Consider the following 19,771-nt stretch of genomic DNA (forward strand, 5'->3'; position numbering starts at 1 on the left):
TACCCACCCTTTTCCCTTTCCCTGTTTCTCCTGTAGCAAGCCCGGTCCTGTGTGATTACACCACGGATTAATGTGGTGATACCACAGTGTTTGCTGCTTTGTTCCTGCTGTTCTCCTAATACCTTCTCAAACTGCCTGTACACAGTTCAGGTTTTGCTGCCGCCTTGCACAAGGACACTGAACCTAAAAGCATGATTTTTTTTTGTTTGTTTTTTTTCTTCTCTCTTGCCCCAGATATTCATTAACAGATGTAATAAAAATACTTTAAAACCTTGCCTCACATCCTTGGACCATCACAGCTGTAACACATCTACCATGAACAATATCCTGTTCTGTTTGCCTTTTTTATGGCCTCAAAGCACAGAGCTAGTGCCAGGTAACTACCTGCAGTCATCCCAAGACCTGCTTCCCAAGCAGCCACAGCTAATTCTGCACCATGGTGTTGAGTATGCAGAACCGGGTCTCTCTTAATTCCTGCTGCGTGATTTTCCATCTGCTGCTCGATTGCCCGCTCCCGTTGTGGCTTCTGGAGTGATGTCCCTGGGATGGGGCAGTGCTGCTTCTGGGAAAGACCAGAGGCAAAGTTCCCTGTGTGGGAGGGAAGAGAGTTTGCCACCTGTTGAATTTCTGAATGAGGCTGTTTTGAGCCCTTAGTAAGAAGCAGCAGAGAGTTTAGCAGAGTTTATTTCCAGCTCAGAGCTCTGCTGCCCGCCGCTGCTCCCGGCTGTGCCACAGCCTGGCTGCCCCCTGGGCACCGTGGGGCAGGATTGTGCCCTGTGCCTGTGTCCTCCCTGCCAAAGAGAGATCCCAGGATGGGAACTCACCATGAATTTGTGCTTCGGCTCTTACCTCTTTCCCAGCAGATCTTGAGGCTTTGGGTCCCTGGGGCAGGGCTGCGGGGGCACCTGTGTGTGGTTTTCTCCCCTTTCTCCTGGGGCAGAGGGATGATGGAGAGTGGGATCCAAGCAGTCCCTGACCCAGGAGGGAGACCACTGGTGGAGGCAGTGTGAGCCCATCTCGCAGGCGGGGGGAACGAGCCCCTTTGCACTGACCATGAAATCAGTCATGTGTAGGTTTTTGTCCAGCCCTGGGGGGTGGGGGAAGGAATGTGGGTTGGGCGAAGTCTAGGATTACACCATGGGCTGAATTTTTCTTTCCACGCTTTAAATAGCCAGCACCTTTCGGTCCTGCCTTCGCGTCTCCCGTCGGCTCGCGCCCCGACAGTGCCATCCGCAAGGTAACACCTCTGCCCCTGTTTTCTTCTGCCCTGCTCCCCCCGTGCCCCACACCCTCTCGGGTCTGCTGTGGATGAGAGGTCATGCTGCGTTTTCTGCCTGTTTAATCATTTTCTAGCGTGGAGGGGTCCTCCCATTCCTTCATGCAGCCGCTGTCAAATGCCTGCCAGTGTTTCTTGCTCCTCTTCAAGTTCCGGAGTATTTTATAGGGGACTATGTAGGGGGAGGGGAGAGGCTCAAAGTACTACTTTGCCTTTTTTTTTTTTTTTCCCCTCCCTGAATCAGGGACAGTGTCATTTGCTGCCAGTACGTTTTCCTGCTCCCCTGGCAATGGAATCACAGGTGGGAATGAATGGCAGAGTTAGGCTGGGGCTGGGGCAGCTGCTTCGGCGGGGAAAGAGCGGGCTTGAGGGCTGGCACCGTGCGGAGGAAAGTGCCCTCCTTGGCACACAGTCCTCAGCAATCCTGACTTTGGCACCAGGCATTGGTGGGGACTGCAGTCTTCACCCTTTGCCCCATGGGACTTTGCAGCCAGGAGGGCATCCTGCCCATGAGGAACAGGCTGAAACACCCCTTGAATCTCCCAAATGTCTGCAGCAGAGCTGGTGCCACCTGTGCCTGTCTCCTTGCTGTGCCTTGGGGCACCAGCTGTGCACCAGCAGTCACGCTGTGTCCTGGCTTTCCTGGGAGGAGAGGAGTCATCTCAGAGGTTTCTGGGGGACTGGTAGATTGCCACCAGCAGTTGCCACCACTGAAAGCAGAAATGTGTTTCCCCTTTTATTTCAGTTTGTCCTCTTCCCACATCTAAGGCTTATGTGTGTTTTGTGGCTTTCATTGCATGGTCTGTAAAACCAGACTTCAGTAAGCAGCAAGAGGAGAGAAGAGAAACCCTTATAAAGTAGCTTGTCAATTATTTGATCCTGCTCTCACCACTAAGTCTGTTCTCTGTACCTGTCGTGGTGGGAGCTCCAGCCTGGCTGAGCTGCTGGGTCTTCTGTGTAACACTGTGCTTAGAGGATGGGCTTCGAGAAGGAAGAGTGTGTTGAAATGAGTCAGTTAAAAATAATGAAACTGATAGAGGCTTTCAAGGACTGTTTTTGGACTAAGCAGAGAAAGCACACACATGGTCTTAGCACCTTCTTGTCAGTGGGAATCGGTACAGGAATCAGTATAAGAGGCAAGAGAGGAATGGTTCAGCATGCGTGTGTGCAAACGTCCTCTCCAATCTCTTGCCTCCTGTATCCCAAATTTCTGCTTGTTGCATGGCTTGTGCTGAACATAACAAAGGAAACTCCTTCTGAAGGTGGGATGGACTACAGAGTCCCTGGTGCTGTCAGCAATGGTGAAACAGTGTCTGCGCACCCCGTCATGGAAAAAGAGACGGAGGAGAAGGACCAGACCCTGGAGCGAGGGCAGTGGAACAACAAGCTGGAGTATGTCCTGTCTGTGGCTGGGGAGATTATTGGCCTGGGAAATGTCTGGCGCTTCCCCTACCTCTGCTACAAGAACGGCGGAGGTAAGTGCAACCCTGGCCCTGGCCACCCCCAGGGATGCCTGCTCACCCGTGTCCCTCTGTGGTTCCTCCTGCCTCTGCCACATCCACGTCTGTCCCTGCTCGCCCCTGGCAGCAGCCTCTCAGTAATGCCTGAACCATGAGTCTGATGCCAACCTGCCAGCGTGGTGCCGCCATCCGGGCCACGTGCAGCGGCTATTTTGTCCTGCTGGGATGTGGGTGACCAAGCGGTGATGTCCCAGGGTTTCTGGTCGCTCTGTTTCCCCGCGGCGTGTGGAACCCTGGTCCTGCTGGTGAGGTGGGCAGCCATCCGCAGGGGGAGGCAGGAGGACCCGGGTGAGGGGCTTGGCTCACAGAGCAGCATGATTCATCCCAGGCACCATATCCTTGAGGAGCACCAGGAGCCCTGTGCAAACAAGGTGGCATGTCCTGGTGATGCAGCAGGGAGCAGTGCAGGAGGCTGCATGGCACTGTAGTCCTCAAAGGTGCTGCCAGGAGCTGTAGCATTTCCTGGAAGCTCAGGAAGCCTCCAAGGGGCTCTTTGCCACGGGTCCTAGTCTGGTGTCTGGTCATGGAGGGGTGTCCCTCAGGGACTGGTGCCGAAGCCAGGAGGCAGCAACCAGGCAGAGGGCACAGCTGCCCTCCCGCACCCTGCAGTGCCCTCACAGCATCTGCCGGAGCTGCGAGTGCAGGCGAGAGGGAACACACACCTCTGAGCTATGCAGTGGCGATGTGAGGTGTGCAGACAGACGGACGTGTTTGAGGGAGAGAGAACGGGATGTTGCTGTCACCCCTGAGGTGCCACCACGTTGGTGCTGCTCCGGCTCTGCTCGGCAGTGACCGGTGGCTGGTCCCCCTTGAGTCCGGGCTGCACTGTGGCTTGGCAGCAGAGCTGGGCTTGCTTTTGCAGGCAGAGGGTTGCCACGGGCTTGTACAGGTGTTTGTGTCTGCTTTTATTTTGTGGTTGCCTTTTAAAGGAGAGAACTATTTAAAACCCAGAAACCTGAAGGCCTTCTCAAATTTGGCTTGGTGGCACATGGAGAAGAAGGAGTTGCTCTCCCAGTCTGCTGATTAATTGCTAATTGGGCTCTCCGGAAGGGCAGGGGAGAGGGGAAACAGTGCTTGGCTGGGAGCTGGCAGGGAGCGAGTGCTGGGGACCCAGGGCTGAAATCCCCTGGCTCGAGCTTGGCGTAGTCTCATGGGCCTCACTAAACTGCTTTCATCCCAGTGGCATAAAAGAGGATTAACCGCTGTTCAGCTACTTTCACACCATGCTTTGCTTAGCGTTTGTTTCTTTTCACTAGATGGCTGGGCATTTTCTTTCCCTGTTGAAAAAGGAGGATTTTTCGTGTTTTCTTTTTCCACGGGGAATGTTTCTTGGCTGCTCGCTGAACTGTGTCTGCTCCCACTGCTGCACCCTCCCAGGTGCCACCCCATCATGGGGAGCAGAACCATGGACCCTGACCTGGCACCCCTTGGCTTGGGTGCCAGGGGAGATGTCAAGGAAGGCTCTGGGGAAAGGGGAGGTGTTGTGTGTGGCTGGACAGCAGAAGCAAGACACAAAGGAAATTCTCAGCCATTTTTCCCCTGAGAAGAGGGCTTGAAGCAAAACCTCGAGAAGCAGCAGAGGCTGTGAGGAGTTGGAAATCTCAGGCAAATTTCTGATCTCCAGCCCCTTTCCCATGAGGTTAGAGCAAGGATGGGGCATGAGACTCCCATGCAGAGAGGAAAGTGGTTCCTGTATGGCTTTTCCTGGGGCAAGGCAGTGCGACGAGGCCGTGCAGGACTTGGGCCTCCCTCCTGCCTCGTGGAACCCAGCCTGCCCTGGCTGGTGCTCTATCACATCCCTTGTAACGCCTCGAGATAAACTTTAAAAGCTACCAGAGGTTTTGTCCTGTACTCCTTTGGGAAGGCTGGTCCAGAGACTTGCTTCTCTGGTAATTCAATAAAGGTGAGAGACATTTAATTTCTAGCTTCTGGTCAATTATGGCCAGCCTACAACCATTTGCTTTCGTACCAGCATTACTGTCCAGTTGAAATGGCCCTGTCCCACCAGCTGACTTTTTCTCCCCATGATGAATTGTGTGTAGGTAGCAGTGACAGCTGCTCTCAGATCTTCCTTTGCTGCTCTAAATAAGTCAGACTTTTCACAAAAAAGGTATCTGCAAAATCTGAGCTATGCAAAGAGGGGCGGCCAGTCACTTCTCCTTTCTTTAGGGATATTTCCACATAACAAAGAAAGAGTAGTCCCTTACATATTCAGTACTTGGTGTTTGATACCAAGGTTCTATATAGTAAGGGGAAAAAAAGAAACAAGAAGAGCAAAAAATGTTCTTTTTTTTCTCTTGCTCGCTCTTGCTTTCACCTCCCATGGTGGGGTCAGGCCCTACCTGGGCAGGCTGGCCCCACCGATTGGGAAATACTGGGGAAGCCTGTCTGGTGGTGTGGCTGCCAGTGCCGCAGCACTCCCCAAACTGGCCGGTCCCAAGGGCCGACTGCCACCCCTGCACGTGCGGAGGGGAAGGTGCTGCAGTGGAGGGGACACGTGTGGCTCTGCTGGGCCCCTCTCCTGGGCTTTTCCTCCTCGCAGCCCCTGCCTGAAGGCCATCCTGCCCGCTGCCCTTGCCTGGCTGTGCGGGCAAGCAGCAGCCCTCTGCCAGCTGAAAAGAGATGGGGAGCGGTGGCGGCGCTGGCGTCAGGGTCGTCCCACTCTGCCTGTCCCCCCAACCTGGGGGGCGAGGGGAGCAGGGCAGATCACAGCCCCTGGCCCAAACATGTCTCTGCAAATCCCTCCTTCACCCCACCATAATTTTGTATTATTTAACAGTTTGCATGCCAGGACCCTCCAGTTAGACCTCCAAAGCATGAAACCTGCCTGAAACCTGAGATAACCAGAGGTGCTGAGGGAGGTGACAGGCCAGACCCAATCTGCAAGTAGGGGAAATCCAGGCTGGAAAGCTTGACCTGCCATCTGAGAGACCTCCCTGAGGATCCCCTGACTACAGTTTGGTTAAATACAAGCTTTTATATGAGAATAATCTCTCTTGGAAATAGGTTCCGTTTTTATGATCATATGATTACACAAGTTGGGAGTTGAGGGGATGGTGTTGATACCCTGCCCTTTGCCCTCACCAGCTTCTATTTGCTGGTGGAGGGAGAGCACGTGGGCAGATGCTTGTTGTTCCCATGGGGCTGCCAGGTACCAGCATCCCTTCAGCTGCTGTTTGCCCACAGGGAGCTGCTGAGATGCTATCCCTATCTATTATGTTGATTGCTTTTTTTTTTTTTTTTTTTTTTTTTTTTTGCAAGAAAGGGAGGGCTGTGGCTCTGTACCCTGCTGCGATGAGTGCGAGGTGGGACTTCTGGCCGGTCCCCAGAGCCCTCCATTCTCTCTCCCTGCCCCTGTAGGCTAGCTAAGCTTCTTAATGAAATCTCTTGGGTTTTGAGTTTACTTGTGTACTGGGGTTGTTTTTTATTTCCCATACAACCCAATGACCAGATCGCAGAGCCAGTCAGCATCTCGCTGGCACAGAAAAGGCCCATGCAAGGAAAACATGGTTAGTGGCTGGTGGGATTGTCACCTCTGACCCTACGTATTCCTCTGAGCCCGCCGCAGCCCAGCTGCCACTCTCTGCTTGGTGCTGCCCCTTTCCACAGCAGCTCTCCATCCTGTCCCATGTCCCTGCCTTTGCAGCAGGGCTTGAGCAGCTCTGGCGGCACACGAGTGCAGCAGGGAGCACGGACCATCTTGCAGGGCTGCTTCTGTCCTCTGCAGGATAAAGGCCATTAAAGCATTTAGCATTAGCCTGGGGTAATAAAAAATGTGATGCATTTTATCTCTCCCTGCCTGGTTTCGTGACAGGGCTTCACCAGGAGGGCAGCCCTGGCTGCTGGTGCGAGGTACATACTTTCCTGTACCACTTGCTTTTTGCTTGCGTATCTGCTGCTTTTTTGGTGAGCAAATGACTGAGTAAACCCACAGACTAGGTGAAGGTGTCAGTCTCTACATGCGCCTCAGTGCCTTGGTGTTGTCATCTGTAGGCCTGTCAGCTTATTCTCTCAGAATAATTAACATAAAAGGAGTCACCAACTTGATTAAAAGTCACAATGGTTTTAAAGCAGGGTGTTCCTCTGTATTTCTGTACAGCTATTGAGAACTTGTTTCACTCTTCTGCACAAAAATCAGGCCTTCCCCTTCGCCTTCCCCTTCGCTTTCGCCCCTTTCCCTTTCCCTTTCCCTTTCCTTTCCCTCCCCTCCCACCTTTACTCTTTTCCCCTTCCTTTCCCTTCCCTTTTTTCTTTTGTTTTTCCTTTCCTTTTTATCTTTTCTAAATTTTGAGTTTGTCATGCAATTGCATCACTCTAGGAGATGAAACATGAGAAAAATCCCATTTTCCTGGCACCCGTGCCCATCGACTTCCCACCCCACAGCCCCCATCCCCTCCAAGGCTGTCACCCGCAGGGAGGGACCTGCTCAGTGTCAGGTTGGAGATAACCTGACCCCAGTCACCCCAACGGGGCTTATTTCTCCTATCTGCTGCTTGAATCTGCCAGGTGCCTTCTTCATCCCCTACCTCATCTTCCTCTTCACCTGTGGGATCCCCGTCTTCTTCCTGGAGACGGCACTGGGGCAGTACACCAGCCAGGGAGGGGTGACAGCCTGGCGCAGGATCTGCCCCCTCTTTGAAGGTGAGTGGGGTGAACCTGGGAGGGCATGGCAAGGTGGGGCGACTGTGGGACCCCAGTGGGGATGAGTTGCAATGCATCTCCCCACAGTTAAGCTCATCATGTACCTCCGCACATCTTCTGCCTACATCAGGGGATCCCAAACCAGGGAGGGTCACCGGCTGCCCCCTTTCCAAAATCACACTGGAAAAATTGATGGCCTTTCTTACCACACAGTTCCCATCATTACATTGCATGCTGACTTCCTTCTGCGTGGCCGCAGCTTGGGCCAGGAGCTTTGTACCCAGTCGAGGTTGTCCTCCAAGAGTTAAATGATGAAAATGCGTCTAGAGGTTATGAGGAACCTAAAATGTGGTAGCAATTTTTAAAGTCAATGCTATTCCATTTTCCTGGATTTGTAGATCGCTTAAAACCTTAGTGGTAAAAGGTGTCAGCTGTCTTAATAAGTTGTTAGCTGCCAGATCTACTTCTAGCACTGTCTCAGCACAGACATCCAGCCTCAAGCTACTTTCTTTGATGCGTCTGAAGAAGGGTTTTTTTCAGCAGATAGAACACTGTCATATTTTTCTGTCCTTTTGGGTGGCTTTCCAACCATAATTTGTCAATCCCCAAGGAAGCCTGTGGTGGGGTGGTAGGAAGAGGGGGTCCCTGAGGTCTCTGCTCAGGCCCCTGCTGATACGGCAGGTTGGGCTTCAGAGAGTGGATGGTGGCTCTGGTGGCCACCCCACTGGCATTCATCCAGCAGCATGGTCAAAATGTGGAGCAGCAGACGAAAACTTTGGGTGAGCACCTCCCAAAGGGGAGTTCTCTTCCTGTCTACCAGCACGTGGGTGACCTGCCTTCGGGGCTCACTCTCTGCAGGAATTGGCTACGCCTCGCAGGTCATCGTTGTACTTCTGAACTTCTACTACATCATTGTCCTGGCCTGGGCCTTGTTTTATCTCTTCAGTTCGTTCACCATTGACCTCCCTTGGGGCAGCTGTGACCACGAGTGGAACACAGGTGGGTGAAGAGCCCTCTCTCAATCCTCCACCAGCTCCTAGCTGAGGGAAACCTGCTGCTGGCAGGGCGGAACGTGGCTTGCCCCTGCTTGGGTGGGGCTGCTGGTCGTAGGTGTTGGGAGTGTTGGGTCACTGCAGTGATCCTGGTGCTTTTGGAGAAGCAGCTTGGTTGATCTGGGTCTTTGCTAGAAAGCATCTGTGCTGGCGCTGCCCAACTACTTGCAGCACGCGGCTAGGACCGTGCAGTGGTGGCCTCCCTGGTGGCTCCTGCTCTGGGCTTCAGCCACCATGGGCACTTTTCTTCTTGGCATCTTCCAGTCATCCTGGGCTGAGTGTCAGCCATAGACCCAGTGCTGGTCAGGACTGCTCACCATGCCCACTGGAAGGAAAAAATTAAATGCCATCATCCTAATTGTCCCAGGTTTCTTGCCAATTTTACCCTAGAGGGGACTGCCTTTGTGCATTTTTGGGTCTATACAAAATTTGTCTCAGAGTCAATGTCAAGGAGAGTTGACATTGTGGATAGAAAGGGAGGGATTTTTTGGATCCTCCAGTACTCCATCCACTGCAACTTATGCTCCCTCTCTCCCTGGGCTTCTCCCACAGGGAACTGCATGGAGCTCCAGAAGGCAAACTCGACGCTCAATGTGACCAATGAAAATGCCACCTCCCCTGTCATCGAGTTCTGGGAGTAAGTAAAGGACAGGCCTATACTCTACTTTCCTCTGGGACATAACTTCCCTGGGCAAGGAACAAACCCTGCAGCAGCACTTCCTATTAACCCACCCTTGCCAGAAAAAAACATGAGAGGAAGCTGGGCAGGTCAGGGTGAAGACTCTCAGGGATGGCACTGTCAGCCAGGGTAATTTCGCTGGGCTTGTGGTGTTTGTCTGGAGCTGTGCTGGCATGCCATGGAGACATCTGACTTTGTCCTTCTCTGATGTTGCATTCCTGTTCCTCTGGAACTTCTGGGTGTCTCAGTCTCACTGACCTCAGTGGTGGCTAGCTGGCTGTGCAAGACCTTACCTCACCGATGCTTTGTCTTCTCTGGTCCTTGGTGTTTCATTTATTGTCATTTTCTCCCTTATTCCATTCTTCTGTTGAACTCTCCTTTTCTCCATTTGTGCTGCTCCTCTCCCTGCCTCCTCCCTTGCTCTTCATTGCCAGCTGTGAACTTCCTCACACGATTGTTTCCTCCTGCAATGCAGGTGAATTGGCTGCATGTTCCCCATCCTGAAGCTCTGGTTCAGACTTACCCAGGGTTCAAATCTCAATAAAATTACTACCGCTCCCTCAGGGTATAGTGTCCATCACCCAATGGTTTGGATTACAGTTTATATATCTGCTGGATTATCCATTGCTCTTGTTCTGTTTGGAGAAGTCTGACCCATGCAGTCATTGACTGCATCCCGTGTAATCGTGCCCAGGACACAGGCGCCAAGACTATAAGTGGGATTGGGGTAAAATCTGTGATGATCCACAAAGCCACAGCTCTACGATGGGTTTTCGTCTGTGTGTTTTGTGAGCTGTGTGTGTTCAGCTGTTGGAGAGGAGGCCTTGAAGCCCCGTGGTGTACTGTAAGAGTTCATGTTGGTGATGCAGTAGGTGATCTTTCCTTTGAATCCATGCTACTGTGTGATACCAGCATGTTCTGGGGAGGCTCTGGCATGGTGGATGAGGACTTCTGTATGTGCGCTAGTCTTCGACTTAAAAGTAGGAAAATAAGTGATGTTTTTACTTTAAAGTGGCTAATATGTAAGCTATCTTGAGGGGAGAAGTTCACCAAAATTGAAATGAAGTGCTGGGATCAGATTACTTCAGAGTGGAATTAGCTTCCTCATTTTCATCGTTTTCTCCCCTTGTGTGAGTTACCCTGAGGAACAGAACAGCTTTATTTCTGACTTGAAGGCATAGGCCTGTTGGCTTGGGATCTCTGATGATCTTGAGCATCTCCTGGGAGAACAGGCACAGCAAAGCGCTGAGCCCTGGCCAACAGGCTGTGCAAATGACCCCTCTGCTGACACTCTGAATTCCCCTTGTGCGTGTGGATGGATGGAGGGCTCTGCCCTCGCTGCCAGGTGCTGTCAGCGCGTGGAGCACACAGCACCTCTGGGCCATCCCTGGCTCAGCACAGGGATGCTGGTTTTAAATTTCAAAGATTTTCATGCTTTCTCTGTCTTCTGTGTGCTCCCTGAGCCTGCATTCTCCCTCTGCCTGCTGCTCACGTGTGATTAGATGGTGGCCTGCTGGTCTTAGGCTGCCTTTCATGAGGCTGACTGCTGGAAATGCTGATGTTCCCACCACTGCTGTGACCGTCCCTAGTGTTACGGGGGAGTCGGCACCTGGGACCGGAAATTTCCACTGTCCATTGCTTCCAATAAAGCATTTGTTCCTGCCCTCCCTGAGCGGGGAGGTAGGAGGCCACTATTTCCTCAAGAAGCACTGACGTGCCAGACGGCTGGTGGCACCCTTCTGAGGCCTCTTCTGGCTGCAGTACATCACCCAGGCAGTTGTGCTCTGCTGGCACCCTGTCCCCACTGGTTACAGAGTCCACGTCCTTAGAAGCACGGAAAGAACAACATGATGAAACCTACCTGGTGGAGCAGAGTCATTTTTCCGACCCCTCTCTCATCTCTCATCATCTGGCGCAAGGCTGTGGGGCAGGAAAGGAGGCAGTGTGTCTTAGACTGCTGTTCTCCAGGAGAATAACATTTATTTGGGGATAACTGCTGTCTTTTGCAGCAGGGCAGGCATTGCTGTTGGGCTCCAGTATAGTGCATGTCCATCTCTGCCTGTCTCAGGCTTGGGATTTTGCGACTGCACCGTGGTGTTTCACACTCAGATCCATCTGTGTGGTGTAGGAGATGGAGGAGGGTGAGTCCATACTTCTGTAAGGGATGAGGAAGATTTGACATACCCACAACAGGGAAAACTGCTATATGGCCAAGGCAAGACCATAAGACCTTAGCTGAACCAAAGTCCATCTATCCCAGGATCCTATTCTCCACATTGACTGAAAGAGGATGCCCAAAGTGGCCTCTTCTGACTGTGCAATGGGAATTATTGTGGTCTTCGTTTGGTCTTAGTCATGATATGGGATGCTGTGCTGTTCTGAGTCCTGAGGTGAAATTTGTAGCTGCTCCTAAAGACAGAAGTAGTGTGCTATGGAGAAGGGTCTGGACAGCCTTGCTTCTTGGGTGATCCTCATGGATTCTGCATGGTAAGTGCAAGGTATTGTTTACTTTGAGGTTTGAAGCATGTCAGAAATGTAGGTGAACTTTGTAGTGCACGTGAAAAAGGCCTAGGCAGAGCTTGTGTGTACAAAATGCTGCATGTTCTTGCAGAGACAGATCCCTTACCCTAGATGACAAGACAGATGAAGGGTGGGAGGAGGACAGAAGAAATGTCTTGGTCCAACATGTGTGGATCTGCCAGACTGGTAGTACTTTTAAAAGGGGAGCACTGCTTGATTCCTCTGAGGCTTGGTTGCTCTTGAGCTCTTTTCTCCAGAGCTATAAAGTGCCATGGAGATGTGGGGAGATCCAGTGTGGTGTTTGGAACGTTAGTGGCCAACAGCAGTGACGCCTGGATGTTCCTTTGCTTCCCCCCAACGCAGGAGGAGAGTGCTAAAGATTTCCGATGGCATCCAGCACCTGGGCAGCCTGCGCTGGGAGCTGGCTCTGTGTCTCTTGCTGGCCTGGATCATCTGTTACTTCTGCATTTGGAAAGGGGTCAAGTCTACAGGCAAGGTGAGTCCTTGGTTCAGATCAAGCCTCTTCCCTTGATCACAGCTGGAGTGCTTGATCTACTCACCTTTTGTATGTTCAGAGAGGTACTAGGGATACCCTGGGAACCACTCCCTGAATAAGCTGGCAGGAGCCTGTGGGGCTCAACTTGCAGCAGGAGTGTGAGCCAGGCTCTGCGTTTTGGGTAGGCAAGGATGGGAGCACTGAGATGTCTCAGAGCATTAACTTCCAAGATGTATATCCCCATCCGGTCCCTCTGCATCCACAGGCCCAGGAGACCCTGCAGTCTTCCTATTTATGGGACGGTTGCGTGCTCCCTTCCCTCCCACCATGGTGTGAGCAAGCAGCATGTTTTTGCCTCTGCTGGCAAGTGCAGCTAGAAAATCTTCAAATTCATTAGATAGCAAGGAAGATAACTGTGATGGCCTCAACGTTCTCTGCCTCATTGCCATGGGGATCTAGGTTTTTTTCTTTTTGTTCATCCCAACTCTTCCTACAGTTGCGCTTATTCCCCAGCAGTAAAGGTGTGTGTTTGTTTTCCTCACACTGGTCACCACAGAGGTATTTCTTTGAATGCTTCTGGGAAAGGTTGCTGTGACCGTCCAGCTACATCTCATGCTCCCTCTTTGCAGAGTGTGCCCCTGTCATTTGCACTGACCCCTTAACTTAGTTTCTGCTACTGCCTCCTGACCCATTCCCAGCCAGCTTTGTCTGGAGCCAGCAAGAACAGATGGAAACAAAAAGGTTTTGTATCGAAATGATGTCTTCTCAGCATGCTTTGAACAAGACATCATGTGTGATGTGGTGTAAACTTTAGCTGCATCCATTTCCATCAAGTTGACGGTATGGATGTTAGCAGTTTCTCCTGCTTTCAGAATGGTCTGGGATTATGAAACATGATGGGGAAATCAAGCAGCTTGAAGAGATGTTTTCTGGTTTCTATGGAGTAAAATTAGAAGAAAAGAGCAACTGCTTGCTGTGGTGGTCTGGTAAAAGAAAGCAGAGGCAGCATAATAACAGTGAGTATGATACTAAGATACAGCAAACATAGTGTGGGAAGTGCTGAGAACAAATCCAGTCTATTTTAGATACAAGTTCTAGGTTAAATGCAAGTGCTTTTCAGCAAAAAGGACTAGTGATGATGAGATCTTCCTGAAAACAGAAACCTTCTTTCAGTAAAGCAACAGTGTCCATAGGTTTATCAAGCCTCCACATGTTGAATAATCCAACTAAATTGATGGCTGTGGCAATACAGTCCCATTGGCGAAGAGATATGCCTTAGTCCTGGGGATTTGCCTGTGGAGAGACAAACACCATGAGCTGAAATCACCCTGCTCAGAATAGCAAGAACAGTTCGCATCCTGTGACATGAGGACTGCTCATCCCTGAGGATCGCTCACAGATGCAGGAGGTTGTCACAGATGGAACCACTTTGCCGAGGCATGTGGATCAGATTCAAATAAAACCCTGGATGTTGTTGACCAGCATGTGACAGAATGATCACACTGATCCCGGCAAGGTTCCTAGCGATGTAGTTAGTGCTAACAATGCCCAAGAAATAAAAAGATTGGGTCTGAGCCAAGCATTGAGTAATATCTCATTGGATCCAGATGTTCCTGTTGTTAGATAGAAGTTTGGCACACTTAATCCAGCAAAACATTCTCCAAATTCAGGCCTCTGCTCTCAGTGCAGATGTGAGTGTCTGTTGAGTGAAAAGCTTAATGTGTTAGTTCATGCACACTGTAAAGCACGTAGAATATTAACAAAATGTGAATCCAAACAATATGCCAGGCAACCAGCACCAGTTCATGTTTTCAGCTCCTAAAACTGATGTTGTTTAGAGATCCAGCCAAGAATGTGCAACTTGGCATCCTGGAAGAACATGCAGTAAGGTTCAGAGGCAATGGGTTGTTTCCATGATTTTTGTTTTTAATCTTGCTTTTGTGAGCTGAGAAATATTAAACTTCCTTCCTGTCATTTTATGAAAAAAGAATTTAGTTGTGTGGTAAATACAGGGATGATTGTTGAACTCATAGGACCTGCAGATTTGATTAACTGTCACTGAAATGCTCTAAATCAGAGACTCCTTGAAAATTTGAGAATTAAACGAATGTTGGTGTTTGCCTGTCCTAAAGGATGCTGTCACTGAGTTCCTTCAGTGTTCAGGATGCAGATTCAGAGGGACAGGTATGGATCTGCTCGTACAGACATCTCAGTCAATCATGAGCCTCAGCAAGGAGGTGTTTTTCACCAGCCTCTGTGGCATTACCCCAAGACTGCTGTGATATATAGAGCAGGGCACATGAGATGCATAGAAAACCTGGAGCTGTGGGCAGAGATGATCACCTAGTAGTGCAGTTTTTCACAGATGGGATATTACTCAAAGACTTCTCTTCTTCTGCATTACAAAACTAAATCACCAAAGAGTACCTATCTCGATTCAAAAGAGAACTTGCAGTGTCAGGTGCTTTGGATGTTGCTTTATTCATGTGGAGTATATCAAGGTGGATCCAGAGGAAATCTTTTTGAATCACTACTCAGATCATAAGGATTATCCAGGGGCAGAAAGTGGTCATACTGTAAAGGGAAATCGTATGCTTGTTCTTAGTAGGATCTCCTCTAATGCAGAAATTGCTATAGCTGTGGCAGAGCCTGTGACCCCTGCTCAGGGATGGTGGGCTTCAGGTGGATTTTGTATCAATTCATTTTGCATGGATGGGCAGGCATGAGAAGTAGATCATTTCACATCATTACATATTGCGGTTCCTCCAGAGAGGAGCTTTAGTTCTCTGGTGTGTAACTGCCCAAGCTGAGAAGAGAGCCGTAGGGTAGCACTCAGGTGAAGTGTGCCGATGTGAATCCTCACTCAGGACATCCACACAGGAAAAACCCGAAGGAGCAACATTTCTTTTTTGGCCTAGCATGATAGAACAGACTGAACAACTTTTTTCAAGGTGGTCAGTAAGTCTTGAAGGTGTTGCAGCAATACGGAGGGATTAATGACACTGCTTGGGATTGCTGGGGAGGCTGCATCAGCCCTTGATATTGGGTTGCTTGTGTGGGAAGCACAGACCACAGCGTGTTATTGTTGCAGCATGCTACAGCAATTAGCCTGAACAGTGCTGAAAGTATCCCAGTAAACCCCAAGTTGAATGTTATGTTTACCAGACATGGAGTCCCTGGAAGGATTTGCAGATACTGACTTGCAGTGTTCTCTCAAGGGACATGATTCCTTTGCTAGGAGAAGGGATTTCAACCCTACCTGAGTACCTCTGTGTTGCTCATGGGACTAGGGGTATAAAAAGCAAGAGTTTAAAGGTCCCGTTTGGGTATGAGTTCTTGGTGGCAATCTGAGACATACTGCCCTGCTCTGCCTGAAGTCCCATCCATGTTGGGTATTTGGACAAGGGTCAGCCAGAGGCAGCGGCTGCGAGTTGCTGCAGTGGGGAGTGGTGGGCACAAGCCCATTGCCAGTGTCTGCCCTGAATGGGGGAGCCCCAGTGTTGTCCCTGCTGGACCTTTGGCAGCAATCACATTTCAGGGTGTATCTATCTCTTATCTGCGCACCTCTTCACCCTTGCCGCTAAATGTTGAAGAGAACAGACTTTCTGTGTGCAACTCAAGCCTCCGCTGGGGATAGATAGGGTTGTTCAGATGGGTACTGGGGGCAGCTCCTTCACTGTTGCGCATGGGTATTGCACTGCTGGCTTCAGTGGGGCTACTCTGACTCCAACCTGGTGACAGCCTGGCTTGGGGTCTTGCTCACTCCTAGGAACAGAAAGGTTTGTCTGGCTCCAGACATGCCGTGGCATGTCACAAGTTTCCTGAGCGCACATTAAAATTCATTTCTTTGTGCTGCAGGTGACAGCAAGGTGCTTGGGGAGGCAGCCTGACCCATCTGCTGCTGCTGCCCCTGTCTCTCACCCCGGGGGTCGGTGCTGCACGCTCTGGCCCCTGCTGCTCGCTCATGCTTGAACTTCATCCTCCTCACAGGTGGTGTATTTCACAGCCACGTTCCCATACCTCATGCTGGTCGTTCTGCTGATCAGGGGAGTCTCCCTGCCTGGAGCATCCCAGGGAATCCTGTTCTACCTTTATCCAGACCTCAGTCGCCTTGGGGACCCCCAGGTAAGGTGGAGGGGGGACTGAATGGCTGAGCTGTGCTTGCATGGATGCCTATGGCTGTCCTCTCTCCCTCCTTTTCCTTTTCTCACTCTCTTTCTTCCAATTTCTTCTTTCTCTCTCCTCTTTTTTCCTTCGTGGGCATAAGTCAGGGCTGTCATATTGATGTATACTCCGACGGTCCCTGCACTGTCTTGTCCTCAGCTTTCACCTGTCCTGTTACCGTATTTTCTAGTCTGAGTTGGGTCTGAATTGCCCAGGGGTATGGGCAGTGGGATTTAACCCTTCATCACGAATGGCGCCAGCTGGACCCTCCCGTTTTTCGGGCAGACTCCTCTGCTGCGGAGGCAGCCAGTGCGTGGGGTGCTGCTCCGCGCCGTGTCCGCAGCTCGCGGGGACAAGCCAGTCTCCTGGCACGCTTGCTCCAGCTTCTCTGGGAAGCGTGTTAGGTGCGTGGATGGTGGGAGCCACGGCACGCTGCAGCACTTCCCTGGGACCCAGCTGCTCTCCTCGCCTCCCCGTCCCCAGTCAGAAATTCCTGCCCGTCTGACGGGAGGGTCAGCGCCCAACTGCTACTTTTAATCTCTTTGGGACAAGTTCTTCCACGTTAAATCCTGGCTCCAGCTGAGCTGCTGTACCAGCCTTTGTGTGAAGGTGTTTCCAAAGTAGATTAAAGGGTCCCTGCCTGGAAAATAGGCCAGCAAAACCCTTCATAACCCCATTAACTCTTTCTGCTCTAGGCCCAGTGCTGCCTTGGTTACTAATTTTGCAAATGGGGGCATAATTGCTGGGGGAGGAATGGCTCCAGCTGATCCTGTTCTCCCTGATGGAAGAGAGAGGACCCTATGGGAGGGGGGTAGCAGTGTGTCCAGGGCTGCTGGGTGGCATCTCCAGGTCCCACCTATGCCACCGGTGCTGTGTGGCTCCGTGCAAGTCAGTTTGACTTACGGCTTCTGAGCCAGAGAGCTAAACACGGACGTTCGGTTTCCAGCTTCAGACAGTCTGGTTTTCATTACGGGAAGGACTCGAAGTTCCTGCTCAGCTTTCTCAGACCTACTCTCTGGTCAAGGCTTTGCCTGGGCAAGGAGTGAAAAGCCCCATTTACAGTGCTGGCTGCTTTCCTGCACTCTTGGTTTGCCTGTGGACCCGAGGTGGATAGGACAGCTGCTCCTTGGTGTGGAAGTGCAGCAAGGCTTGGAAGGGGGTGAGGACAGGCCTGTGTTTGCAGTGTTTGTGGCTCCATTTGTGCCAGTGATCTGCAAGAGACCTCTGAAATGAAATAACATGTTCAAAGGGTGCTCATTCACTTACAAAAAGTCCTGTTGCTACTGTGGCTGTGTCGCTCAGGGGACTGAATTAAACCACTTCAGGCGTAGCATGGTTTTGCTGGTACTAGCTGTGTCCTCATTAGGTCTGTCCTGGCAAACTTTTCCAATTACTGCCTGAGCTTTAGAAGCACAGTTTCCTCCCAGCCTGGAAAATGCTAATGCGCTGGTGGAAAGGCAGAGTAACCCTTCAGAGCAAGGGGATGGCTTATCCTCCATGATGGGAGGAAAACTCGCTCCTACCTTCCCGGCTTCATCATTCCCTGATGAAAAGCAGGAGCTGGTAGCAGCAGCTGCCTTCCTCCAGCATACTTTAGCCATCCTACCAAACCAAGCGCAGGGATCCAGGTTTTTGTTGCACTTTCCCATCAGAGGGGGAAGGAAAGGGTTAGTGCCCCAAGACCCAACACTTGCCAGCTGTGACCCCCTCTCTCTGTGCAGGGACGGTGTGAGTCCTGCCAGCCCATCGAGGCCAAGTCGATTACAACTGATTTGCACTCAGAGGATGGTGAGCTATGATTGTTTACCTGCAATCCTGCACTACCCGGAAAAATGGAAGATACTTTAGTGCCTGGGAAGGGATTCTGGAAATTAAAAAAAAAAAAAAGAATTAAAAATACCTGCTGCAATCTGAGCCTTATGATAAGACATCTCAAAGGGAGGTTTAAGCAAAGGGCAAACAATATACAAGGGGACAAAATCAAAACTCATTTGAAGTATATGAAAATCTAGGTGAAAAGAGGGGATGAATTATTTAGCAGATTCTACCAGGGGAGCAGCAGCAGCTGAGATGTGATTAGGTGTCAGAATATCAGACTGGTGTGTGGAAATCATTGCTTTTCACCTGCTAGATGACCTTGGACAGAACTGGGAAATCCTGCCTACGAGAGCTCGGGCTAGCTGATTGATGGTGGTCTCTTCTGGCCATGATGTCTGCAATGCCATAAATCTTCCTGCACCTTCATTTTCTAAATCTATGAAATGTTTATAATTAAAATGTTAAATAAAATGTATTTGATAGGTAAGTCAGACTATACAGAGAAACTGCCAAAAAAAAGTTTAGAGTAATGAAGTCTGATTCTGCTCACATACAAGCAGATAACAGCAAAACCGCCCAAGAGATAATCCATTTTAAACTGTATGCCCTCAAACTAAAAAATCCAAAAAGCAATCCCATAGTTTGTTTTTTATTTGGATAATATTTAGTATTATAATATTAGCATTTTTAGGCCAAATTTTTTTCCCCCTTCCCCTTGACTACATTTTCTGTGCTTCAGGAGGTTCCTACTTATTTCATAGTGCAGGTTGTGTTTTACCCTAAAGGGGGTCTCGGGGTTGTTCACCATTTCCACTTTTGATCACTCCGACCTTTACAATTACTTTTGTGGCAATTTTATCAATTGTTTATTCCACTAGATAATGCTGGGGATTTATGGATATGATTAGGAGAGGGATGCACGCTGTGACTGGGAGCAGGAAGCTGAAATGAGAGAAATTCAGATCAGAAATAAGGTTTAAGTGTGGGGAACCTGTCATTAGAAGAACTTTTCTCAGGCCCTGGCAGGCTCTTCATTGCTTGATGCTTTCATACTATGACTGGGACCATTTTAACAGACAAATTCAAAGACAGGTCTGATGAGCTTGATGCAGAAAGTGCCGGCTGTGTGTTTGGGTTTGCTTTAAAAAGAAGAAATGTAATGATCTCCTTCCACTCTGGTATCAAGTCTCAAGCAATGTTAGCTAAATTTTGGTAGATTTAATGAGTGAGAGTGGAGAAGGAGTTAAATGCAGCAGCCTCTGCGCATATTCCCCTCTGGAAAAGCAGCAAATGTTTCTCAAAACCTCTTTCCCTTGTTTTCCTCTTGAAACTTCCAGAAAACCCACCACCTTGCTGTACGTCTTTACGTAAAGGCAGAACTTTCTTTGATGGGCCCAGCCCTGCTGAAGGCCCTGGTGGGTTCTGTGCCCCTCGTCTTGGGGCAGGGAAGCACCGTCAGTGTCCCAGACACCCAACCCTGCACAGCACCATGCCATGGTGCCCTGACTTGCTCCGCACAGCTAAATTCAGAGCATTTACCTTCATCCCACCTCTGCTTCTTGTTGTCTCCCTCTCTCATCTGCATGGCTTTTCAAATAACTTTGC

At 50.3% G+C, this 19,771-nt stretch overlaps 1 protein-coding gene across 2 annotated transcripts in view; it reads left to right on the top strand.

Moving 5' to 3' along the window:
• Nucleotides 1-2,538: 2,538 nt before the first annotated feature.
• Nucleotides 2,539-19,771, top strand: part of LOC136000013 (sodium- and chloride-dependent GABA transporter 2) — a 31,521-nt gene continuing 14,288 nt past the window's right edge. Inside the window, exons 1-6 of one of the 2 annotated variants that reach the window (XM_065654845.1) lie at nt 2,539-2,751; nt 7,303-7,437; nt 8,296-8,436; nt 9,042-9,126; nt 12,052-12,184; nt 16,175-16,309. In XM_065654845.1, coding sequence (XP_065510917.1) covers nt 2,544-2,751; nt 7,303-7,437; nt 8,296-8,436; nt 9,042-9,126; nt 12,052-12,184; nt 16,175-16,309 — 837 coding nt within the window. In that variant the 5' untranslated portion in view covers nt 2,539-2,543. The remainder of the gene's footprint in view (nt 2,752-7,302; nt 7,438-8,295; nt 8,437-9,041; nt 9,127-12,051; nt 12,185-16,174; nt 16,310-19,771) is intronic. The other variant, XM_065654070.1, reaches the window with a different exon arrangement.

Source organism: Caloenas nicobarica, chromosome 1, assembly GCF_036013445.1.
Source record: "Caloenas nicobarica isolate bCalNic1 chromosome 1, bCalNic1.hap1, whole genome shotgun sequence".
In the NCBI taxonomy this organism is placed as follows: Eukaryota; Metazoa; Chordata; class Aves; order Columbiformes; family Columbidae; genus Caloenas; species Caloenas nicobarica.